This window comes from Solea solea, chromosome 21 (assembly GCF_958295425.1).
Source record: "Solea solea chromosome 21, fSolSol10.1, whole genome shotgun sequence".
NCBI lineage: Eukaryota > Metazoa > Chordata > Actinopteri > Pleuronectiformes > Soleidae > Solea > Solea solea.
Genome location: NC_081154.1, coordinates 3,300,884 through 3,327,742, shown reverse-complemented (window position 1 = coordinate 3,327,742; position 26,859 = coordinate 3,300,884). Strand labels below are relative to the sequence as shown.

At 42.8% G+C, this 26,859-nt stretch overlaps 1 protein-coding gene across 1 annotated transcript; it reads left to right on the top strand.

The window, feature by feature from the left end:
- The first annotated feature begins 232 nt into the window (after positions 1-232).
- itga3b (integrin, alpha 3b) lies at positions 233-26,406 on the top strand. Its single transcript, XM_058620597.1, has 26 exons — positions 233-629; positions 15,235-15,362; positions 16,681-16,763; positions 17,514-17,760; positions 17,843-17,941; positions 18,075-18,279; positions 18,781-18,974; positions 19,228-19,316; positions 19,398-19,534; positions 19,673-19,759; positions 19,843-19,910; positions 20,013-20,158; positions 20,240-20,386; positions 20,488-20,585; positions 20,686-20,854; positions 21,757-21,831; positions 21,915-21,994; positions 22,066-22,143; positions 22,255-22,357; positions 22,672-22,845; positions 24,119-24,250; positions 24,359-24,472; positions 24,599-24,697; positions 25,112-25,237; positions 25,443-25,591; positions 25,941-26,406. The coding sequence occupies exons 1-25, from the start codon at positions 451-453 to the stop codon at positions 25,551-25,553; spliced, it is 3,168 nt and encodes a 1,055-aa protein (XP_058476580.1). The 5' UTR covers positions 233-450; the 3' UTR covers positions 25,554-25,591; positions 25,941-26,406.
- Positions 26,407-26,859: the final 453 nt, after the last annotated feature.

The window sequence follows — 26,859 nt, the reverse complement described above, 5'->3', positions numbered from 1 at the left end:
TAGGGGTTAGGCATTAACTAGTTATCACATTTATTATAATATATAAGGACATTTATTGTAAAGTGATGACATTTATTAGTCGTGGTGGTTAAGATAAGGGTAAAGGATGTCTGAGTGTCTTCAGGAAGTCTGTGATATCGTGTGAGAATGTGTGACAACACCAGAGGGAGGGTTAAACAGTGAGAGACTGTGGTTTGACACGGTTAACCTCCACACTCCACAGTGTGCACTTGCTCTGAGTGGGCGTGAAGGGGCAGAGAGAGGAAGCAGGACAGAGCAGAGCAGCAGAGGGAGGCACACACCGACACCTTGGAGGGGCACAGTCACAGGCGGTTCTCCGTGGGGAGGTCTCTGTGAAGCAGCCCTACCTGTTGGAGCTCAGTCAGCGCGAGGAGACGCTCGTGCCAGCGTGGATTTGCGGGAACTGCCCCACTGAGAGCAGCCGGAACAATGTCTCCAAGACTGTTATTACTGTGCGCTGCTCTGGCTGCGCACCGCGGGACTCGAACCTGCAGCGGATTTAATGTCGACGATCGTTTCCCTGTCATCAAGGAGGGACCAACCAAAGGGAGCTTCTTTGGATTCTCGGTGGCGCTGCACGAGCAGACGGAGGGCTCCAGGAAGAACCTGTAAGTCCGTCAGCGACACGAAACAATGTCCGGAGTCACGCAGGTTGTGTAGCGCGCGCGCACCTGCGTAAGAGCAGCGGAGAGCGTGGCGGAACAAATCTGCGTTTCGATCCGACACTGATTTTTACGCACAGCCTGTAACCGAGCTTTGGAGCCCATGCTGCGTGTTATTAAACACCTGTCGCGTCTTTATAAAGTGCTTTAACACACGTGCTTTCTTCCATTATAGTTTCCTCCTCAAACAAACCGCTTTAAAGGTTTTATTTAAGCAACGTCGAAGACATTTGTGGACACACGTTGTTCCATAAAAGTCTTGTAAACTGTTGTTTCTTGTTACAGTTACAACAAATGAACTGTAAATCTCTGTCTACATGATTCAAAACAAACAGGAATCTGTTGTTTTTTTAATTACAAATTCTCCACTTCATGTTTTTACATGTTCCATCTATTACACCATACACACACAGCTGCGGCCCTGATTGACTCTTATTGTGGGGGAAATGCTTACATGACTGAATATGATATTTCATAGCTGCGGGTGAAACATCTGGGGCCAGGTGAGCGTCATTGTTACATGAACTGTTGAAAAGTGATTTCACATGAGTCTGTTTCCGTGTTCCCCTCAGACTATTACCTTCAACACAAGGGATTTTTTTGTATTTCCACAGTAAAGGGAGCTCTTGTCGCAGCTTGTTATTACCACGGCGTAATGTGGACTTAACCGTGTTTGGGAGGATTTACATTCTTGTTGCAAAGAAGGAGTTTCATGTTCACATATTTCCTGTCGTCCTATGTGCAGCGTCTTTAATGAAAAGCTCCCCAAACTGCATCATTGTTTAGGGATGGATTTCCCTCAGCCAATTACAGTGTGTGTGTGTGTCCCCTCCTCCCCATCCTTCCGCCTCCATGATCACACAGCATGTTCACTGCTGTTATCTGTATCCTTGTTCTGCTTTGAAGAAGGAGAAAATTGCCAACCAGGGCCCACTTCCTCTGCGTCGTCACCAGTGAGTCTGAACGTCCTGCGCTGTCAACTCACGGACTGATGTGCATTACAGAGATCCGCCCCACCCCCCCCACCCACCCCCACACACACACTGTTAACTGAGTGGATAGCCGTGTCCATCTGACACAAGATCGATGTGCCATCCTGGTTCTGTCTCCCAGAGGGACGGGTCGAGTCACTGTCAGCAGACTCTGCAACACAAGACGGGGAACACATGGCTGCGATAATGAGAGTGGACGTCTGGTTATAAGACTTCTGTTTTATCAGGACCATGAAAGTACACCTGCTGTCGGCCGTACGTCCATGAGAGTAGGACGAATGTTTTCTCACTCTTGGCAAGAAGGAGAGATTTGGTGGAAGTCAATTTACTCTACACTTTCAAGTCTACCCTCCACATCTACTGCCTCCTAATCCCTTATCACCTCACCAGAAGGCTCTGTGTCCCGTCACGTGTGTGTCATGTACACTTATTTCCTTCAATGGCACCTCCTGTTTGAGGAGCGTCCTCTCAATCAGCCCGAGCTATCAGTGCTCACTATAAGACAGTCGACTCCACTGTGGGCGCGTCTCCTCTGACATTTTGTTGTCTTGATGGTGTGTGTGTGTGTGTGTGTCTATCATGTTTGTTGCCGGTGGTTTTAACACAGTCTTTACAGCTTGTTTCCTCCGTGTTTGTCCACTCATGTGTCTCGCTGCACTCTTTAGTCGCAGGTTCCCACATCACTAACAGTGAGCCGGAGTGGGAATAACCTGGCACATAAATCTGCCTTGAACGTGGTCATTCTCCCTTCACGCAGCGTTTACAGCAGCATGTAAATGAATGTGTTCTTAACCCTGTAAGGTACAGGCTATAATGTGAATATTATGGGTGTATATATAAATGTATAGGAGCTACCTGAGGCCAATTTGTTCAGGGTATTCCCCCCCCCCCCCCCCCCCCCACCCCCCTCCTCTTTGAATCACTTGTTTAAAGAGACTTTTTTTTTTTCCCCTCAGAGCCTTTTTTTGTTCTCTGTTGTTGTGTGGGGAGGAGGAACTGGGCAGTCAGCTGGCCACCTATTGGCTCTTCCAGTCCCCTGACCCCATGGTATGTGTGGAATGTATTACCCTTCTCTGCACAGTCACAACCTGCCAGGTTTCAGGTTGAGACAAGACATGAGTGAGAATGATGACTGTGGGGACTGGGGAACACACACACACACACACACATGCACACACACACACGCACACGCCCTGGCCGAACCTCCAGCTAAGATGCAGAATCTTCTCCCACAGACAAAAACCTGTGTGACCTGAGTCAAAGAGTTTAATTCCTGTGACTGATGAATATTTAATCAGAGTTGAAGTGCCTCTGCTTCTCCAGCTCATCTCTGTCTGACTGCCGTGGCCCGAGGCCGTGAAAGTCATTTAATTTGTCCCCCCCCCCCCCCGTGCGCTCCTTTTCTGCTGCTGCAAGGTGCATATCAGACTGGCCGACTCGCTGTGAGGTTTATAGCCACAAACAGGCTAATGTTTAGTTTGAACATGCGCTGGTTTATATATAGAGCAGTTTTTATATCTTGGCTCGCCTCTGGGTTTATGTCAGTACAGACGGCCACAAAAACGTTCATAAGTGAATTCTACGGCAGTTTGTTTCCCGAGCTCGCCCCTGCGCTGCTGCTGTATACACACATACACTCCGATGTAGGTGAATACGCATAGTTGTTTGTTTTTGCCTTTTGCAAATACTGGGATTCTCTATCCCTGTCTTTGTCATTCTTGCCATCATCATACTCTTGTGTTGGCCGATTGTGTGGCAGTGCAGCCGTCTACTGTTAATAAAAAGGAACTAAAGTCAGCCTGAAAAGATGCTAGATATCACTAGAACACGTCACTAAAAATAATTGTTGAAGATTAACAGTGGAACTGAATCGTAAAATAAGGGGAAACTTATTTTCAGACACTCTTTTTACAGATGGGGGGGGGTTATCTGTGTGGTCACAGTGTTCCTCTTTCTCTGTGCGTGTCTACAGTCATCAGTAAATAAAGATTTAGTGGTAGATACATTTTCCTTCTCGGAAAGTAGTTAAGATTATGTGAGAAAGTTGCTAGATTTGTCACTGGTCGCTGTGTGTCTATGAAGTCACTAAATCTTGGGGCAAAAGGTGTCAACACTGTTGTTTGGTCCGTGTGTGGGGATGGAGATGTCCTGAAACGATGCCGTGTTTACGGGAAGAATATCATTTACGTTTTCGTGCCGTTTCCATGTGGACAGGGCCTTAATCGGGTATGATAGTATTGCTTGGCAGAGTGTATTTTTTATAATAATAACCCTGTAACACCGAGCGTTGCAGGAAGCTGGCAAATCAGCATCTTTTTCGCCAGAGAGCAGAGAGTTGGCCTGTTTTTTTGCATTTGAGAGACAAAGACTCAAACATATGTTATTTTAAATGTTGAAATGTAAACTTTAACACGCACAATCTGTTGTTCGTGTACAACTGCAGTGTTTTTCATAACAAACCAATTTGTTTTTCTTCATTTTAAATTGTGAAAACACTATTTTAACATGCAGTAAATTGTAAATAACTGCCAGATATTGGAAGTTATTCTGGGAAACTTGGCAAAAAAAGCACGTAGTAACAGGATGTTCGCTGGTCCTTTCATGTTTAAATTAAGCAGAAAAAAAGAATTGTTATAATAACATAAATGTACACACTGCTGCTTTAACGTCACCTGAGTGACCTCATGTGTTATATTACATTACATCCTGTAGCACAGGCTAATGAGAGCGGCTCAGGTGGGTTTGACCCAACTTGGCCGCGCTCCAACATTCCTCGTCATACGCACGGCACTCGTCTTTGTCTCTGCAGTACAGTAGGTTCTGTCAGAGCGCCACTGTCACACACTCGCAGATAAGGATCCTGTGTTGTGCATTACACCCTCATGCATGCATGTATTAGACCAGAGCCCGGCTGCGGAGGTTGTTACTGATGTTTCTCTTTTGTGTTCCAGCAACACAGAGATATTTGTTCTTCATACTTGCGTTGGAGGATTCCAATCTGCTGTTACGTAACGACCGAAAGTCTGTCGTTGGGTTGTGTTGTATTGAAGTTGTATTGAAGTGTTGTTTTTTTGCAGGATTACTGAAAAACTGCTAAATCAATTTCCGTGAAATTTTGTAGACAGGTAGAGATCTGGCCATAGAAGATGCTATGAAATTGTGGCAATTAAAGTTGTGAATATAACGTTGTTTTCCACTTTATTAACATTGCAAGGTTTTTATTAGCAGATATTTGGTCCCAATCCTCTCCCGTAGTTATACTATAATTTCGATTAAAACAAGATTTCTGATTGTTTCAGCATCTTAAATATGACTATTTTCTTTGTTTCTTTGCTCCATATAACAAAGAAACCATAAAAAGTGAATCATTTTGGTTTGTGGCCATAAACAAGACATTTGAGAACCTCAATTTCCAGGTTTGACGAACACGGATCAACATTTTTTAATTTACAGTTGTTTTGTAGATCAGTTGCTGGTTTGTGTAAAATCTCCTAGATCAGTTAGAATAAAATTAAAGTACACCTCATAACATCTTAACTTAGTTAATGATAAGGTTTAAGTTTTCTGTTGTTTTTTCACAGCTGTCCTGTTTAACAATAAAGGAAAATGTGAAATAAAAAATCTAATGAAAATAGTGTGATGGACAGTAGTTTGGGAATTAGGTTTGGGTTATTCAAGGTTTTAGACCTTGTAGCAACACGCTAGTCTGTTCATGGTGACTGACCTTGATCTTTATGCTCTTTATTGTCTGTATCCAATCAGTTGTTAATGGCATGGGCTGCATTTTGTGTAGCGACAGAGTGAGCGACAGCTTCTAATAACACGATGAAATGGATCCCAGCGGGACGCTGGGCCTCCTGCTAATCTCCGCTGAAGAGATTCTCTATGGTCGCGCTTTCATTGGTAAATACCTGCAGAGAGGACTGTTGCTGTCTGAACAAAAATGTAAGAGATCCTCATTTTCTCTCCTGCTCGTACAAAATGCCCTGAAACAGCATGAGAAACAGTGGTGGAGCTGGCCTCTGGGCTAATGAGGGTTACCTGCAGCTAGAAAAACTATATGCTTCAATACCTTTGTCTCGTCATGTCATTTATCATCTTTGAAGGGGAAATGATCCTCGAGTATTGGTTTACATTCGGTATGTCTGTGCACAAGTCTGGGTGCGTGCTATCATGTGGTCCTTAAAGCGGCAGAAGACGGGATCTCTGGGAAAAATAGTGGATTGTTGAGAGTTTATAACCACAGTTTATTAAAAAAGTCATGTTTTTGGGAGCTTAGCTTTCTTGTGTGAGCTCCACTGACCCGTTGTGCATGGATAGATTGTTTTTAGCTTGTTTCTCATGCAAATGACGACCAGAGGCATTTTTCTTTGAAACTCTCTGTTGATAATGGACGTGGATTTTGTTGAGTATATTGTCCAAGTCGAAGTGTTTGCTAGCGCTGTGGTACAAGAAAGGATCTGTAGAAGTGTTGTTGTTAAGGCCCTTGTTTACCCTGGTATACTTAAGGCCCCCCTGGTATACCCTGGTATACTTAAGGCCCTGGTTTACCCTGGTATACTTAAGGCCCCCCTGTTATACCCTGGTATACTTAAGGCCCTGGTTTACCCTGGTATACTTAAGGCCCCGGTATACCCTGGTATCTTAAGGCCCTTGTTTACCCTGGTATACTTAAGGCCCTGGTATACTTAAGGCCCTGGTTTACCCTGGTATACTTAAGGCCCTGGTATACCCTGGTATACTTAATGCCCCCCTGGTTTACCCTGGTATACTTAAGGCCCTGGTATACCCTGGTATACTTAAGGCCCTTGTTTACCGTGGTATACTTAAGGCCCTGGTTTACCCTGGTATACTTAAGGCCCTGGTATACCCTGGTATACTTAAGGCCCTTGTTTACCCTGGTATACTTAAGCCCCCCCTGGTTTACCCTGGTATACTTAAGGCCCTGGTATACCCTGGTATACTTAAGACCCCCCTGGTTTACCCTGGCATACTTAAGGCCCTGGTTTACCCTGGTATACTTAAGGCCCTGGTATACCCTGGTATACTTAAGGCACCCCTGGTTTACCCTGGTACACTTAAGGCCCTGGTTTACCCCGGTATACTTAAGGCCCTGGTATACCCTGGTATACTTAAGGCCCCCCTGGTTTACCCTGGTATACTTAAGGCCCTGGTTTACCCTGGTATACTTAAGGCCCTGGTTTACCCTGGTATACTTAAGGCCCTGGTATACCCTGGTTTACTTAAGGCCCTGGTATACCCTGGTACACTTAAGGCCCTGGTTTACCCTGGTACACTTAAGGCCCTGGTTTACCCTGGTATACTTAAGGCCCTGGTATACCCTGGTATACTTAAGGCCTGTGTTTACCCTACTAAGTACAGACTATACATTGTAGATAAAAAAGTTGCAACTGTCATGTTTTGAGATGTTTATTTTGATTTATGGAAAAGGAATACATGTTACACTGTTTGGGAGTATGTTTTTGAATTGGCTGATTATGGCTAGGTGGTAACACATCACATGTGTTGTTAACAGCTTTTAAACAATGTAAAAAAAGAAAGAAATCAGACTCATATTGGTATCACCAGAAACTCAAGGTTGTGTGTGATATTAGCATCAGACAAGTAAAAAAAAACTTGTACTGTGTTTTTCCTCGTCACTGTGCGTTGTGATTTACACTGCTGAGAGGTTAATATTGATTTGTTGATCAGCGATGCCTTCAAAATGCTGCCTACTGTACATTTAACAACACAAAAAGTCTCCCGACTACTTACTACGACCTTTTATTGATCGATAACAAGCATTCAAATCTGCTCCAGTGGGTTTTTTTTTATTATTATTGGAGGTGTTCCAAGTTCCATATTTCACACACACACACACACACACCTGTGCTGCTTTTATATACGCTGAGTAATAGTTGAGTGAAAACCAGACATGCTACCACTGTTATTCTTAGCACGGTTACAGCTGTGAGGTGGTCCACCTGTAACACCCTCCCTCCCCTCGCTCCCCTCCCTCCCACGTCTCTCTGCATATACAATCAGGGTCAAGATGTTAATGGAAACGCTGTTACTGATACTGTCTCTGGTGAATTCTCCCATGGCTGCTTAATGTGACTTTGCTCGCGTGAATGTGATGTGGGGGGGTCACTGAAGAACATGCGTCCAGACTCTTTGTGTGTACACGGACTGTATTTGTTAACCTTTTTAGGACCAGAAGTCCTCATGGAGACCAAAACGTGGTCCTAATGAGGCAGTAACTGCTTTTCTGGGGAACGAGTTAAATAAATAATAATGATGTTTTTCGGCCTGATTTAAATGTGCTGACGTCAGGTGTTCAGGGAGTTTGTTCCACAGGTGAGAACGAATAAGTCTAGTATGTATTTTGGGTCCAAGACCATTCAGTGCTTTGTAGACCAAGAGTAAGATTTTGAAATCTGTCCTTTGACTCACAGGAAGCCGGTGTCGTGATCTGGGTAAGGTTAGGGTTAGGCATTAAGTGGTTATGGCTAATGTTAGGGATAGTGCTTTTGTGTCCAAATGAATGGAAGTCAATGCTGCACAAACCTGAGAGTGTGGAGTAAACCAGTTTGACATCAGGCATCCAGTGGCTGACTGCTGACTCTGTGTGACCAGGCCAAGCGTCAGTCGTACACTTGTATTAACGTTTTCCCCTGTCCCCGGATAATGAAAAGTGTGTTAGTTTATTACCATGGGGTGGTGGTGGGGGGCGGGGGGTGTGTGTGGGTGGAATAGCCCGCCATGTTTAGCTTGTCACAATGGGATTAAATGAGTTTGCTCTCCTGTTACTGTTTCACTGGTGGCAGATGGTGGTCATCAAACAGGATGTTTGCCCAGCTGATTCACCGCTGGCAGACTGGCGCTCACGTGTGTGTGTGTCTGTGTGGACCACAGGTGCAGAGTGATTTCTTTAGATCACTAATGAATGCATCTCATAGTGTGAAAACTCGCACTAAATTGAAGCCAGTGATCTGTACCTCACCAGGTGGGCTGTTTGTGTGTGTTTGTTTTTTAAATGACATTTTAACCACCACTGGCCTCAGTTGTCTGTATATGATTTGCTCGGTGTGCCAACAAATCACCTTTAGCTTCCTTTCACTCAGTGTTTGCTCTCTTACACCCTGTGACAGTGATACTGAAGGATTTGTCTTAATACGACAGGGACATTGTGTAAACTATACGACTTTAGATATATATCGTGTGGATCACTTTGTGTGATGACTTTGTGAAATATTATTCTCATATACATTACATTTTATAGATGAACATATATTAAAACACTATGTTTTGTATGCAAATCTAATAAATGAAATTATATTATTTGGATGTTTAGATTATTAGAGATGTTTCAGATTATTTTGGATTAATTATATGGATGTTGCACGGGATGCTGTATGTCATATGTGATTTACTTGTGTGACTGTAATTGAGTAGCTTTTTTGTGTAACTTTACTTTTAATTTAGGGTGTTTTTTTGTACTGTACTTTGCTAAGTTTTAAATCACATCATTTAAATGTGATTCACATCATTGTACTGACGTAAAGAAAAGTGACTAAAACAAAATGAATGTGCCAAGAATTGGAGAAAACAATCATCTTCTTATTCCTTGTTTACCAGACAGATCAGTATTTTGCAGTGAGGATTAATTGTAGGCATTGTGTGTTAACCATATTTTGCCGCGTATAAAATGTTAAATATCAAACACACCGTATGACTCAGGCCCTACATGAATGCAGAAACAGTTGAAAGTGCCAGAAAGGGAAGTGCAGGTCTTTTGAGGGAAGTTCTGAACTTATCTTTTTACAGCAGGTTGAGTTCACCGTTTGTCTACAGGCGACTCATCTGTGAACCATGTTCTCTACGTCCAGACACATTTACAGTTAATAGTGTGTTAAGAACAAGGCGTGCTCGCTGTGAATGGGCTGATAGCAGTGTGTGCGCTCTCGTCACCCCACCTACTGCTTTGTGAGTGTTTCCTGAATTGACTAAGAACTGGATTTATCATTGTGCTGTTGTAACACAATAAAACTGAACTGGGCACCGAGCACGCACACACACACACACACACACACATGCACATTCATCACGTGACTTTACATCCCTCTACCCACCACACTGTACTACACCATGCCTTTATCAAGCGTCCTCTCATATTTCAGTCATTACACCGTTACGAGAGCATATGGACATGCATCTCTGCCTCGCTCACTCTCGTCCTCATGTTTAATTCAATCTACAAATTGAGTCACTCCATTCAATATTAGCCCCCATTCATTTGCTTCGTGGATCTAAGGACTCAATATGAGTTGCTTACAGCCCAGTCGCTTGAAACTATCTGTTCCATGTCTGTACTTGTTTGGCACTTTCATGACCTATTATGTGCTTCACTAAGAGGGAGTATCCCCTTTTATTTGTTCTCACCTTTGTTTCACATGTTCTTAGGTATATCTATTAAACCTTAGATGTGCCTTCAAAAAAAGTTACGTTAACACACCTAGAGCACTGAAACGTGTTCATAAAAAAATTAAGCTATTAATGTTTTAAACCAACACCATTCCTTTCCATGTCAAATATCAACATTAACCCTTAAATTGCCAAGTTTTTGTCATGATGCACCTTCATTTTATGGTCTAAAAAGCACAATAAATTAATAATTTTCAATATACGTCATGCAGCCTGGCATATGTGAGAGATTAGCAGAAACATTTGTTTATATGCATTTTCCCCCGTAAAATACTCACGCTAACACACACGTTAAGCTATAAAATTGTATAAATTATAAAAAAAATGTATTTCAATTTAAAAGAAAAAAAAATTTAAACCATCATCCTACACATCGAACATTGATGAATTTTTAGTTTTTAACCCTCAAATTGACAAGTTTTAAGTCATAATGCATCAAAAACAGTGATTTGAATGGGTTTCAATGAGTACATTTTTGTGCGTAGGGGTGTTAGTGTGAGTATTTTGTTTACAATAGACACAACCTCACATAAATGCATGAAAAAAAGGATAAAGTATTCCTGAAATTAAAAGCCTGGCGTGTTTAAGGGTTAACAGAAATAATCCTATACCAATTAACTTGAAGTCTTTGTCTCACTTTATCATCATTCATAACAGTTTTCATGTAGAAGCTCCTCCCCCTTTCAGTTGTCCTGTTTAAAGTGCGGCTACTCGGCTTCCTGGTCCAAATCAATACAGCTTCAGATCACAGATACATTTGAATATGTCTGTATCTCATCATTAAAAACTGAACGTCCTCACTTCACCAATCCTCTCTCTGAATCCTTGTTACCAGGGGCAACAGTAATGTGTGTCACTGTATCACAGCTGCTGCTACTGCTGCACTGATACAGTGTAGAGCAGGTTCATGGCGGGGTCATAAAAATTTCGTTTTTTGTACGAATCCACATCCTGTGGAAGCGGCTTGATTGCAAATGCACACACACACACACACACACACACACACACACAGTCCCAACCACAGTGTTTTTCTACCGTTCTTTACAATAAAGCAGAGAGTGACACATTTAGAGTTAGTGATTATAGAGTAACGTGATTTAAAAGTGTCTTTTTTGCTGTGCACATATTTTATATACAGTATATAGTTCTCAGATAAAGCTACAGTACGCAACCTTTGGTGATTCTTGTTGTTGACGTTATTATTCAAACTTTGTGAACTACTGTTTGAACTGCGTTTTATTTTTGACGGCAGGGAAACACAGGCCCTGAGGTTGTCTTCTGTGTTGCTTCATTTTACTTTGCCCTGAGGGCGACAGGCACGCCCTGTAACAAACTGGTTGCCCTGAGGTTTATCTGGACAGACGATCCATCACGTGCACACTGACTTATTCTCCGTGTCCTTCTGTCTTTGTTGGTCACTTATACTTTTCCCATCTTTTAACCCTTAACACCTAACCCTGAAAACATTTTTCCTTATTTACAATTTATTTATTGCATGTTAAAATAGTGTTTTAACAATTTAAAATGAAGAAAAACAAACAGTTTTATTCAGAAAAGACACTGTAGTTGTACACGAACACCACACCCACTGGGGTGGGGTGGGGTGGCTCAGTGGTTAAGACCGGTACCCTGTGTGCAAAAGACATTGTGGTCACAAGTTCAACTCCACCCCTGGCAGGTTGTACTCAATTCCCTTGTAAGTCGCTTTGGATAAAAGCGTCTGCTAAATGACATGTAATAATGTAATGTCAATTTTGCGTGTTAAATATGAACAGTATAAAACAAAAAAATGGAAACAGGCGTTTTTCCCACTCTCTCCTCTCTGGTGACAAAGACGCTGAATCGCCGGCTTCCTGCAACATCGCAAGTGAAATTACTGTAATAACCATAACCTCAGAATTTTGTTGCACAACTACGACAAATGCAAAGTCGTCACCATTGTCTTTTGTTGTAAAAGTCTTTATTCAACTTTGGTTTCCTGGTTTCACGACTGTTGGTGTCACTCTGGGTCTGAAACAGTCACATACAGGGGAAGAAAAACGCTTGTCTACAAACCTCTTACTTAACTTTTTCAATCCCACCTCCTGGTCCTGTCTTCTTTCCTTCATGAGGCATTTCTAAATAAGATGACTGCACCGGTGTATTTTCGATAAACACCAGCGCTGTGTTTATGAATTTGTTTGAGTGACTCCCTTCGTCTGGAGAGTTTCTCAGTCCTGATTTCAAGAATGCACTCTCACACTCTCACACTCTCACCTTGGCTGGGTGTGTTTGCCTCAGTAAATGTTTGGTTTAGTCAGCCTTCACGATCACTTCCATTGGAGGGGGGCGAATTTCAACATGTCCTGGGAGGAGGAATGCGGTTGCTGGGCGCCCCTCTTCCATTCCCGTCCCCGTTGCCGGGCCTTTGACAGCATGTTTATGAGGAGGTGATGAGCAGGGAGGCAGATAGGAGGCGAGGCACACGCATTGTTGCAGTCGGGACAGGATATGAGATGCACTGTCATGGCTGAGTCAACCCTTTTGCTCAGGTTGTGGTCATTTTCATGGAATCCTTTCATATCCTCTCGCATAAGGTGCTTGAAACGTTGGCGTTTTAGGGTTCGTTTGAGCCGACAATGGTGATATGAAGGCTATCTGTTGCATATTTGAAGGGTGGAATCCCTGTGTCATTATGGCAGTGAAGGGAGTTACCTGTTTCCTCCTCTGCGTGGTAAGCTGATATACCAGGCTGCTGGCGATGGCTTCAACATAAAGACCCTGAAAACTGTGAAGCAAATCCTCTTTAATCCCCCAAATGATGGAGCTATGTCTCGGTGTAAGGTCTTCCTGATATGAAACTTCAGACACTCTCTCCGCTGTGTCTTGACCTGTGGTTTTTGACTTTCCACAACAAACACAGGTGACCCACGTGGCTCTGCCGAGACACGGAGGCGACAGCGCACGTGCTTTGAGCTCGGCTTGAACTCTCGTTCCCGTCTGTTTTGCTGCCGACCAAGATTATCCAAGCCTTCCACAAGCGAGTGTGATTAGCACTGGACTTTGGGCCTCGGCTCTCCTGAAGTTCTTTTTTTAGTGAGAGCAAAGTTCACACTACCACGGCCTCTAAATGTTTTATAAGTGAATCTGAGCTCTGAGCTCAGAAAGATGCGATAACTTGTGTGTGTGAATGTTTGGAAACAGCTGCAGAGCTCATCAGGTGGCCATGACGTCTGATTTAGTAGAAATGAAGTGGTGCAGGCTGAAAACACAGACTCACTTCCTCATGTGCTTACATCTATAGAATGGACGCAGCACACACACACACACACACAGTAACTGCCTCTATGGAATCACAGGTGCTGTCGACACGACTGAGTGATTACCAGACTTTGCAGCCACTTCCTCCCTGTTCACTGAAAACTGCCGGTCCCTCAGTGGCCGTCTTAGCTCTGGCAGTGTTTTAAAAATGATTCTATTATGAAATAATTGTTATTCACAGCTGATCTGGTATCAGAAAAAAGAACAGTTGTACCTGTTGATGGTGTTAGATAAGCTGTGGTCCATGTTTATATTTAGACATGCAGATTGGGATTAGGTTACGTGGAGACTCTAAATTAATATTATCTGATATTGACCTAAGGAGTGAACGGCTGTTTGTCTCCACATGTCGAGCAGCTTATACCTTTTTGCTCAATTTCAGCCAGGATTAGCTCCAGTCCACGACCCTTTAAAGATAAGCAGTAGCGGCCCACCAGAGGGTCTAATCCGGCCCACAGGATAAATGATTAATTAGAATTAGAGTCTAATCAAGTTTAAAGACATTTATTTGTCATAGGCACAGTGCGCTGAGCAATAATATTCTTATTAACGACCTTATTATCCTCCACTCAAATAGAATAAGAATATACAAACTTCATAATGTGGAACGCTATATTTTTTATTTCCAGATACCTATGCTGTTATTTTAGTGGTCATATTTAGTCATAATTAGGCGAGAAAGAGGTTAAAATTGTTACTGTTTCCATTGCAAGGACAAACTTTGAGTCTGTTCGCGCTCAGGTGACACATCAAAGAGAGGATATTGTGTCTGGGCTCGTGAAATATTCTCATCACAAGATTGCAAGTACATACAGTATGAGGGCGCCTTGTATATGAAATGGTGGTGGAGGGAGGGATGGAAACTGTTCAAATCTTCAAATATTAAGCAGCCCTTCTGCCATGGTTCATCCCACAGAAAAATATCTTACCTTCATGTCGGAACAGTTCAGCGTTGACTCATGATTTTAATTTTCAAGGCCTTATAGCCTCCTTGAAAAGGTCTGTTTTAAGTCTGCGGTCCCATTATCTGTATTTATTCGTGCTTATCGGTGCATTTAAGGAAGGCAGATATCAATGTAGCCACAACCTTCACTCCTCATCTTTGACTTTTTTAGAAAGTTTGACAGAGAAGAACAACACAGTGTTTGTTTCACACACTACAGCGAACCATGTGTCGCACACACACCGAAAACAAGCCCCGCGCCTGCACCTCTCCGCCTACAAAGTGGAGCTAATGAATCTTGTGCTGACAGTAAATAGTGTGTCCCACAGAGGGCCTGATCCCTCGACTTCAAAGTTGTGTGGCGTGTGTGTGAAAAGGTGCTGATGTAGGGAGTGTCTCTGGGTGAGTGGACAAAAAGATCAGGTCCATCACGAGAGCCGTGTTTGTCTTTTGTGTATGTGGTGCCCAGACTTGTTCCGGGTCGCGCACCGACTGCTCCACTCTCCCCGCTTGCGATTCACACGTCACCGCGCACCGGCTCAGTCTTTACTTGTCTAGTTTAAGTGAATCATGCTTAAAAATTTCAACCGCCTTCGTCATTGGCAAAGTATCACAGCAGCAAAGTGTCACATGTATAGGAAGACGCTCCAGACCAGTAAACCGCAGGATCCATCCCGCCCTCTGTTTTTAGACCAGCCGGCTTATCAGGCCATCGTCTAGTCTTCTTTTACGTTGCCGAGTCTGTTCTGTTGCTGTAGAACACCGTGACACGACCCTGATATGATCTGGTGGTAGTAATCTTTATCTCTCTCTTGTCTGCGTGTGTGTTCAGGCTTCTGACGGGAGCGCCCAAAGAGAAGGCCAAGTCCCTACCAAATGTGAACGAAACCGGTGCCGTCTACTCCTGTCCCATTACTACGGACGCCACCGACTGCTCCAGAATGGACCTGGTCACCACAAGTAAGTGTGAAGCACATCTCGCACAGGTGTGTGAGCAGTGATTTACCACCTGATCACACCGAGCGAACCATGTACATGACCTCTCGTCATAACCAAGAGCTCATGGGTAACTAGGGGTGATTTGGTATCATAAAAGTATCATAAGGTGCTTCTTCTCACGGTGGCGCTGCTCAAATGGATGAGGGAAACTTGGGTGGGAGTTGCCTGGTTAAAGAAGAGGGAGTTACAGCAGGATAATGTTCAATATATAGACTTTCTGCACTTTGTTCTCTATGTTGTGAATAAATAGAGAAATCCTGAAAAAGCACTTAACTTTTCACGTTTGTTTTCTTCACATTTTGATTATCACAGAATCGTCGTATCGCGATATTATGGGTATCGTGGGCCATGTATCGCGTATCGTATCGCGAGGTACCCCCGTGATTCCCACCCCTGTCTGTTAATGTATGAAAGCAGTGGAAAGTATGTGTTGAAAAGTCAAAAGAATCACCACCAAGGGTTTTTCAGTTGAAAAAGACGCCTAATCAAACTCCAAAAACTATAGATCCTCCTTTAAATCTTTAAATGCATCCTAAAGCATCATTGTTTGGCATGTATTGTCTAGTTTACACGTATTTCATGCCCTCAGAGTTTAAATGCAAATCAATCAAATTAAAGGTGTTTTTCCTCAGACATGCTAAAGCGTCATCTGAAACTCCCCCTGACATAACACGACCTTTATGAGTAAAATAAGTTTTTTGGCACATACAGGTAATTTCCCCTGAATATTAAACCAAGAAATGTAAACTATAACCTTCAAATCATGACCAGCTGACTTCTTCTTTATACTAGCATAACTGACACCATTTGGATCGACACAAAGCGCCACAGGACACAAACCTCTGAAAGTGCATCTTTGCTTAATTGAGGGTTATTTAGCTGATATGCTTACTGCTGTTCCACCTTCAGGGGGAATATGGCAGCCCAGAGGCTTCTAAGTAACAACTGTAATGAAAGGATTCCTCATCCCTGTTTGATGTTGAGCTTGGAGAGACTGTTGCTGCAGTGGCAGTACATTTTTGAGGTTAATAGAGTATGTGTCAGGGCATGAACCAGGCCGAATGATGCTTTACTGTCGGTGACTGTGATTAACTCCGTAATCACGATGATTTTGTATATATATATAATGGATGATTGGAAATGCTTGACAGTGGACTGCACCTCGTACTCCTTTTGAGCTGTCCTTCATTTCTCTAAATAAAGGACAACAATAATAATAATCTCCGTTTGCACTCTCTGTTTCCTGTGATGTAACCGCCGCGTTTCGACTCCTCCACAGCGAATCCTTTAGAGATGGTCGAGGGCATGTGGCTCGGCGTGACGGTGGCCAGTCAGAGAGTGGAGAAGGCCGGACGCGTGCTGGTGAGATGACGCCCTGTTGTATTGTGTTAAAACAGACAGAATTAGAAATGCAGGTAGGAAAAGTTAGACGTTATCCTGAGAGGTTCCTGCTCTCATGTATTCAAACTTTCTTTATATATAATTAAACTTTTATTATATATATATATACATATATATTTACATTATATATATGTATATATATATATATACACATATACATATATATTCAGACTTTCTTTATATATAATTAAACTTTCATTATATATATACATATATACACATATATACTGTATATATATATAGATATATATATATACACATATACATATATATATTCAGACTTTCTTTATATATAATAAAACTTTCATTATATATATACATATATACACATATACATATATTCAGACTTTCTTTATATATAATAAAACTTTCATTATGTATATATATATACATATACATATATACATATATACACATATGTATATTTATACATATATACATGTATATATATATATATATATATATATATTCAGACTTTTGTTATATATGTATATATATATATTAAAAAATTCCTTATCTTTATTTAGATTTTCATCATATATATATATATATTCAGACTGTTATATATTCAAACTTTCATTACATACAGATGGATGGATAGATAGACTGGCGGACAGAAGGACAGATGGACAGATGTATATATGCATTTTTGATAGATAATCTGAAAATGCATACATGTTAACATTCATATACTCGCCCTGATCTCTCCAGGCATGTGGGCACCGGTACGTGAAGATCAAGGGCGGCGCAGAGGAGCAGCGGCGGATGATCGGGAAGTGCTTCGTGCGGAGTAACGATCTGACCTTTGATCAAAACGACGACTGGCAGACCGACAGTTACGAGGTCTGCAACCCCAACTTTGACATGGACCTGGAGGGCATGTGCAACATGGGCATCTCGGGCGGCATGACGGACAACGACGTCTACATCGGTGCCACGGGGAGCTACGTGTGGCAAGGTGGGTGCCGAAGAGTTCACGCCGGGATTATTCTCTGTTACTGATTTTAACACCGTTGTCTGATTCTGCTTTTATTACGAAGGAAATGTCCACGTGACATGGAGGGACCCAGATCCATTGAACGCTTGGGACTCAATTAACAAGAACTTTGGCCAGCTGAAAGGACGCAACAGTTATATTGGTAAATAAATATGCCGTCGTTTTTACATCATACTCAACAGGAAAAAGAGTCAGGTGTGTCAGAGGAAATCCAGCTTTAACTGCCACACTGAGACAGAAAAATCTCATTCACTGTCTCATTCTCTCTGCCACAGGTTATTCGGTCCTCGAGGAGAAGAAGCTCCTCAGCCACGACGACTACACAGTAGTCACGGGGTCTCCCAGGGACGAGTCCAAGGGCTCCGTGCTGTTCGGGACAAAGACCGACAACAGCATCCAACCTGTGCTCATCATCCCCGGGGAACAAGTGGGCTCGTACTTTGGAAGCAGCATGGCCGTCACTGACCTCAACAACGACGAGTATGTTTCTTCACTCCAGTTACTCTCAGAGGATTTTGTCTTACATGTAGAAAGACTAAAATGTCTTTGGGTGAACGTGTACTCATCAATCCTTTATGTCATTTTATGTATTAGGGTCTAAAAGTTTGTTTCGCTTTACTGTATTTTTATAGCGGATGAATACGGCGGTAGATTTCTTTCAGGCTTAAGGGGTTAATATTAAGTAATTATTAAATGAAACTTTGTCAAATAGAGTATTTGGGTGAAAAGATGAAGTCTCTGACAACAAAAATGTTTAAATTGAACTGAATCCACTTAATCCCAAGCTGTGTAAATGTCTTCATTCACTGTCAGAACATGAGAGTGGAAGTGTACGACAATAACGTATAAATACGATGAGCGGAGGTGAACGAAACATCGTAATTCACGGTTAAATCATAAGCAGGAGTTACGTGGTTAGATTTGTGTTATTTAAAGACAAATGAATGTTGATTTTTGCACATTTTCCTCGGCCCCTGACAGCTGGAATGACCTGATTGTGGGCGCACCATTTTACTTTGACCGCATGAACGATCACGGCGGAGCCGTGTACATCTTCATGAACGAGAATGGATCCTTCCAGAAGACGGCCACCGTCGTCCTGAAGGGTCCATCGGCTTCTGGATTCGGCATTTCCGTCGCTGCTATTGGTGACGTCAACCAAGATGGATTCCAAGGTGTGACAGTGAATGCAATGCACCCAGAATTAAGGACAAGGCCATATTTATGTTGTTTTGACTGTTTTTAGTTGCTGCACAATTATCTCAGATGGGAAACTTAATGGACTTTGTTCATTTTGACACAGATTCAAAGCTGCCACTAATCACTAGGTGGTGCAATGCTGCCACCTAGCAGGGCATTACATAAAGCTTGTCTTGCTCTCTCTGTGTGTGTCCCTGAGATGTTTCAGTCAGTTGCTTTTGTCTGCAGACTTTGCCGTCGGAGCGCCGTTCCACGACGCGGGGAAGGTCTACATATGGATGGGCAGTAAAAAGGGAATCTCTGAGAGCCCCAGTCAGGTAACATCTGACTTTGTAGGATGTGCTTCAGTGTAACCGTCCATGTACAGTAAGTCTTGAAAGTAATTCTGCCCTCTACAGGTGATTGAAGGCAAGACGGTTGCCAATGGTGGATTCCAGACCTTCGGCTATTCCCTGAACGGAGGCATGGACATGGACGACAACAGTTACCCGGACATCTTAGTCGGCTCTTTGGACGACCGCATTGCCTTGCTCAGGTAAAACAACAACAAGACGAGTGTCAGCACACATTTATACGGACAACTATATTGTAAAAGTTAAAATGTAGAAGAGATGTGACATGAAAGGTGACGATAGTAAATCATAATTGTCTCATCTGTTTTCTCTGTCTTCAGAGCTCGACCGGTCATCCACTTGACGAAGGACTTTCACGTCGAGCCGAAGATCGTGGATCCTAATCTGTGTCCTGGCAACACACCGTGGTGAGATGTCGTGTCATGTCAAGTCATGTCACTTTTTTAAAAATGTAAATAGTGTTCACACCGTCGCTCTGTGTGTGTTACAGTATCACGGCGACACTGTGCATGTCGTTCACGCTGAGCAATGGGAACAAAGACTTCAAGAAGAACATCAGTGAGTAGTCTTTTCTTTCACCATCTGAAACGGCTGTATTGTTGTTGTTACACATTGTGTTGCAGCGTGCTTAAGCGCTGTTTGTGTTTACAATTTGTAAAGTGGTGCAGTACACAGTGGAGGCGGACATGGAGAGGAGAAGAAGCCCTCGGGTTCGTTTCGAGGACAATAACTCCGACACCTACACTGGCATCATAAGCCTGCCCGCTTCCAAGACCACGTGTGACACCCGGAAGCTGTATGTTGTCGTAAGTGAGAGGTTATATATGAATATCCATTTTTATTTCATGAAGAAAAGCTACTAACTAAATACTTGGATAAATTCACAGGCACCTGTGACGGACAAACTGGAGCCCGTGGTCTTTTCCCTCAAGCTGTCCCTGCACGAGCAGAAACCTAAATCCCGGCGCTCCGTGCAGAACCTGGACTCCTTTCCAATCCTGAGCCAGGAGCAGAAACTCACTCAGAGAACCGAGGTACATTACGTGTTCATACGTCACAGTCGCAGTGGCCTTTGTGCGTGTCATGGCGCCACTGTAGGGTGTAATGTAATCCCATTTACCGCTCTCTCCCACAGATTAATTTTCAGAATGAATGTGGCTCAGACAACAAATGTAGCAGTAATCTGCAGCTCACGGCTCAGTTTGTTGACAATGAAGAAAAGCCCTACCCCAGGTAAAATGGAATCCTTAAAGCTGCTGACACCATTATTTAGATAAATGGATTTTTGTGTTGGTCATAATACTAATTAAAACATAAATGTGTTGATGCGCAGGAAAGGCAAATTCCAGGTGCTGCAGTTCAACAGCAACATGAAGATAATACGGCTGATAGTGGAGGTGACTAACTTCCCTTCAGCTGGGAGACTCGGCGAGGACGCCCATCAGGCCACGCTCAACATCACCTTCCCTGATGCACTGAGATATTCTGGCGTCAGGTCCACGGTGCGTCCACTAGAGGGCAGCAGATGTCTATTTGTTTTCCCCCTCTATCCAAGTTTTGACTTCTTTTTTTTTTATGATATGACAAAATTATGGATAAAGGCTCATTTCAGCCAGAAAAAAACATTGATAACAAAATATCCTCAAAGAAAGTTGAAATCATGAGATAAAAAGTCATAATTATGAGATAAAAGACGAAATTATGAGATAAAAAGTCTAAATTATGAGATAAAAGACGAAATTATGAGATAAAAAGTCTAAATTATGAGTCAAAAGTCTGAATTATGAGATAGAAAGTCAAAACTATGAGATAGAAAGTCAAAATTATGAGATAAAAAGTCTGAATTATGAGATAGAAAGTCAAAACTATGAGATAGAAAGTCAAAATTATGAGATAAAAAGTCAAAATTATTAGATAAAAATTCATTATTATTAAGAGATAAAAATTCATTATTATTAAAAGATAAAAATTCATTATTATGAGATAAAAATTCATAATTATGAGATAAAAATTCATTATTGTGAGATAAAAGACGAAATTATGAGATAAAAAGTCTAAATTATGAAATAAAAGACGAAATTATGAGATAAAAAGTCTAAATTATGAGTCAAAAGTCTAAATTATGAGATAGAAAGTCAAAACTATGAGATAGAAAGTCAAAATTATGAGTTAAAAAGTCAAAATTATTAGATAAAAATTCATTATTATTAAGAGATAAAAAATCATTATTATTAAAAGATAAAAATTCATTATTATGAGATAAAAATTCATAATTATGAGATAAAAATGCATTATTGTGAAATGAAAAGTCGCTAAAAAGTTTTTTTCTGGCGGAAATGGGCTTCCATAATTATGACTTAAAGAGTCACATTTGTTAAATTCTGTTTGTCATTTTCTTGTCCAGGACCATGACGTGCAATGCAGCTTCGACGTCACAGTGATCTGTGACCTGGGGAATCCACTGAAAGGCAATGACAAGGTGAGTATCCATGGCTTTTTTCATATCTTTCATGGATTGTGTCCCTCTGTTGTCTGACACTGAGCTCGTGCTCTCCGTATCAGGTGTCCCTCGCCCTCAAGTTTGAGACGTCGGGCATCGATCTGTACACACAAGAGGTGGAGTCCCAGCTGCTTCTGTCCACGTGAGTGCTTTTGAAGTTGCGTGTTTTTCTACCGTCCGTGTTGATGTCACGGTGACGTCTGTTTCCTTCAGTCTCAGTGAGCAGAGCGACCTGACGCCTGTGCCCGTGGCCCTGCTGATCGAAAACACCATCCTGCCCTCCTTCTCCATGTGAGTCCCGTTACCTAACGAGCCATGACGTGCTGTATAAAACACAAAGGAATGTCATTCTCATTTTCCACACTGACTTCAAATCATTTTTCTTGAACTCCCTCTGCTCAGAGAGAACCCCTTGGTGCAGACACAGTTCGGTGGGACAGTGATGGGCATGTCGGCCATGGTAAACACCAGTGACGTGGGCAGTCTGGTGGAGTTCACCTTCAACGTGAGTCACCGCTGCCACTCAGACTATACTAGACGTCCATGATGGTATATTGCATCTACAGTATGTGTGCTACTCACCCACATTTCCATCCTCCCCACCCAGTCTTTGAAGCCAACATTTTTCCTTCTTTTAGAAGTTTAATATTGCGTGGGGAAAAGATTGCTATGTGAGACATGGTTTGTGGTGTAAGCGTGAATGGGGGTGGATACCGTTTTTGGAGTCACAAAGCTACCGTCCAGCTTTGACTGTTTTACATTTAACAACGTTGTTTTTTTTTCCTTGTGAAGTCACTCTCTTTGTCGCTTCTCCGCCAGGTGAACATGAGGGGGCAGCCCCTGGGAGACTTGGGGACCCTGGCTCTGGCGTTTGACTGGCCCTCTGAGGCCGCCAACGGCAAGTGGCTGCTGTACCTGACCAAGATTGTCGTCAAGGGGCAATCGGAGACGGAGTGCAACGCTCCGGAAGCAGTCAACCCGCTGAAGCTCGCTGTAAGGCTCAGACTTTTAAATGAGAAAAGTGAAATAGGGAGTGATGGAACGGAGCATGAACGCAGTTGACTGACATCGTCTGTTAACTGCCTCAAGTTTTTCAATTTTGAAGCTAGACTGGGGATGAAGTGAGGGATAGATCTCTGAGAGTGGGCATAACCATGTCCTCTTATTATTATAATAAAGCATCTCCATTAGTTTAAAGGGCACCATAGATTAAAAAAATAGAATCGTGCTGTTTTGGAATGATTGATGGGGACCATAGAATTCAGGTTTACAGGCATTTTCCACATTGTCTTCACTTTCTAGAATCTGGAAACAGCGTCCATATACCACCATCTGTGGTTGCTATTAAGAGTGAGATTGTCCTATTCCTGAAAAGCCCCAATCGTGATAACAAATAAATAGAGGTAGAAAGAGTGTACAGCGAGCAGCTCTGTGAGGCCTTTGACCTAAATGCTGACGTCAGCACACTAAGGCGCTGATAATGACACGTTTCACTCTGTGTTTGCTCACTGACTTTTGCTTAAGTGTGTAGCTGAGGCAACGGGTGGAATGTCTTAAACTCTCATTCCAATATTGTGTGAAAGTATTTCTGTTGATTTAATGCCTTTGGTGAACGACCAACCTCACTGACCCGGACTGATATTAAGTAAGAACACATTCACTGACAGGGCAGTAAATCTTAGGGCGGTAGGTTTTGTCTCCCTCAGCAAAAGATCACAGGAATTGATTGGGCTCATTTCTACAGATGTACTGGTCTCTGCAGCCTCTGGGGGAACATAAGTGTACTCCTGGCATTGTTCCCAAGCCAGGATAAATGGAGAAGGTTGTGTCATGAAGGTCATTCAAAGAAAAAAAAAAAATCTCGGTGCAGAAAAGAAGATCCACTGTGGTGACTCAGCCGCTCACAGTCTTGACATGAAAATTCACCCTGACGTCAGCATGAAGTGAGCAGTCTGAGCGTTACAAGGAAACTTCAGTGGTGTGAAAAATGGCCTTGAGGCCAAACCACAGCTGTTCAGAAATACATTTTGGGAAAAACATTTGTGTCGCCTCATGCAAACCTCACAGAGCCACAAATAGAAAAATCATAATGTGTGAGGCCCACATATAGACAAATGGAAATGACAATGCTATTCTGAGGAGAACTGGGTAATGTCTTTTTTATCAAAACCAGTAATTACCACTCACCCTGTGATGTAACGTCTCTGTCTCCTCTGCCTCCCTCTGTCATTTTGTCTTTCCACACTCTCTCTCTCTTGTCCTGCAGTTGTCGGAGAGCAGGCCGAAGCGCGCCAAGCGTCAGATCACGGCGGACGATCGTGAAACGAGTCAGCCGCAAACCGTCGAGCCGCAGGCAGCCTTATCTCTGCTCACTCCTCGAAAGGAGACCCACCAATTGGTGAGAAGTGGACCTGTCCGAACACTCCCAAAGATCCATAGCAGAATAGTGGAGACGCCCGTGTTTGTTCACTTTGTTTCACAGTTGTCTCCCATTATTTTGTTGAAGGATTGCGCCGAGGGGACAGCAAACTGTGTGAAGTTCCTCTGCCCGCTGCTCAACATGACACACTCGGCCAAGATATATGTCCGCTCCCGTTTGTGGAACAGTACGATGCTGGAGGTCAGCTGACACTCACACTCAGCTGCAAGGACAATGCATTCCTTCCTTAGGCCCCCACCCCCAGACCCAACCATAACATCGCCTCTCTGCTTTCTTTTCCACATGTGTGTGTGTTTGTTATTTCAGGACTATCCCAATGTTCTGAGAGTTACAGTCATCGGCCATGCCACGTTGACGCTCCTTACAGATAAATCGACCATCAAGATGGTCAATCAGACCGCCAGGGTGCGTAATGTCTGACTGATAATGATGGAAGATTATGATTGTGAACATGGTATTGATTCAGGGCTGGACAAAAAGGTCTAACTCCATTTTTCTGATATTGCAACTCAAGTTAAAGATTTGAAACAATATAATACTGTAAAACAAGGTTTAGAACTTAAGTTGTCTATCTATCTATCTATCTATCTATCTATCTATCTATCTATCTATCTATCTATCTAGCTTGGTAGGTAGATAGCTATCTAGCTAGCTAGCTAGCTATATTTGTAAATTGGTCTATATGCTATGTAGCTAGCTAGCTAGCTAGCAGCTAGCTAACAGTAAAATGAATAAAATTAGAACTACATGTTTGCAGATTGCGTTGAAAGCAGTTTGATTATTTCTAACTTACCTCGACCATCTCCACCTCTCTTGTAGTTTGCGGTGGAAATAGAACCGGTGGAGCGAGTGGAAGTACCCTACGAGCTCCCGCTGTGGATCATCATCTCGGCCATTGTCGCCGGAGTTCTGCTACTAGGAATCATTATTGTTATTCTGTGGAAGGTGAGATGAGCACCGATCGCACACTGAACGCACAAAGACACTTGGTATGACCTGCGAACACGCTCCACTCCTACTACACAGAGGCCCTCTCTGGGTTATACGATACATGCCAAGTCATTCATCTGTCATCTGTAACCTTCACATTAAGCCATTAGTCTAACCTTTGACCCTCCTCCTCCTCCTCCTCCTCCTCCTCCACCCCCAGTGTGGCTTCTTCCAGAGGGCCAACAGGAGGGAGATGTATGAGGCCAAAGCCCAGAAGGCTGAGATGAAGATCCAGCCCTCTGAGACAGAGAGGTTGACTGAGGACTACTGACTGGGTCTCAAACAGCATACACCAGTGGGGCTTTTTGGGTAAAAACAAACCCCTTCGAAATGGAATTTTTCTTTTAGCTCTCAACTTGGCGTGTGATTCAACTCCACGCTCCACCTTCTGTTTCTCACTTTAGCCCACCTTGCTCTTATTACTGTTACTAACATTTCCCTTCCAGTCTTCTACTGTGCAATGCTCTGCTGATCACTTTTCATGGCTTTTGTTTTTACTGACGTTGTCTGTGGCTCTCTCTGTTACCTAATCTGATTTTCCTCAGCCCCTGAAACTTAAATCTTCTCCCCCCCCCCCCCTCATTAATCCCAGCTTTCCTGCTGTTTAACAGCATCCTCTTAAAAAGTCACCTCCTTCTCTCCTGTTTTTCCCCTCCAGCTTGGATTCTTTAAGCGGGCCGTCTACTACCGGATGATGCCAAAGCACCAGGGGGTGAAAATTCGCAAGGCTGAGCGTTATCAGTTCAACCTGGGATTCCAGCCTGAGGAGCCCCAGAAAAAGTACTGGATCACAAACTGGACAGAGATGCAGCATTACTACTACTGAGTCCTTTACTTTGAACCCCGAACCACTCACCTTTACACTGTCACGGGCCAAACAAAGAGCACTGGGCTCGGGTTGAGCCACATGGACTCTGCCGTGGCACGGACCAAGAAAAAAGCATTCAATTTTATTTCAGATCTTTCAGTGCAATATACTGAACATATTGTTTCAGAGATTGTATTTGTTTTTTAAGTATTTTTGAAGAATGTTGTGTTGTACATTGGAATTGGGGGTTGCATTCAATATTTGTAAATTGTTTTAATTTACGATTCGAGATTTCATATATACTGTCATTTCTTTTCTTTATGAGCAGTTATTGGACATTCCTCTTATGGTTTATCGACACCATATCTCTTTTTTCCCTCTCCAATCCGGGTCTTTTGATTTCCTCTACGATTATACACGCCGATCACCACGTGCCATATCATTTTCCAGTTGCACTTAAAATGCTTTTGACCAGAATCCACTCTGTTATGAGTGGAAAAGAGTGTCTCTTTGAGCACGTCCATGTCGGCTTTTGGCAAACACGAGATCTCTCGTTTGCGGAGCGTGACGTATGTCTGCGTTTTTCAAGCTACATAGAAATAACAAATAAATAATTAGAACATTCGTCATTCGAACATCCTTTATCAGTCCCTTCTCTGCATTTAACCCATCCTCTACTGGAAACCATCCTAGAATTAGGAGCATCGGGCCGGGTTGGGCACCTTCCCAGCCCCTTTTTTTGACCTGGTGGGGTCTCAAACCGGCACCC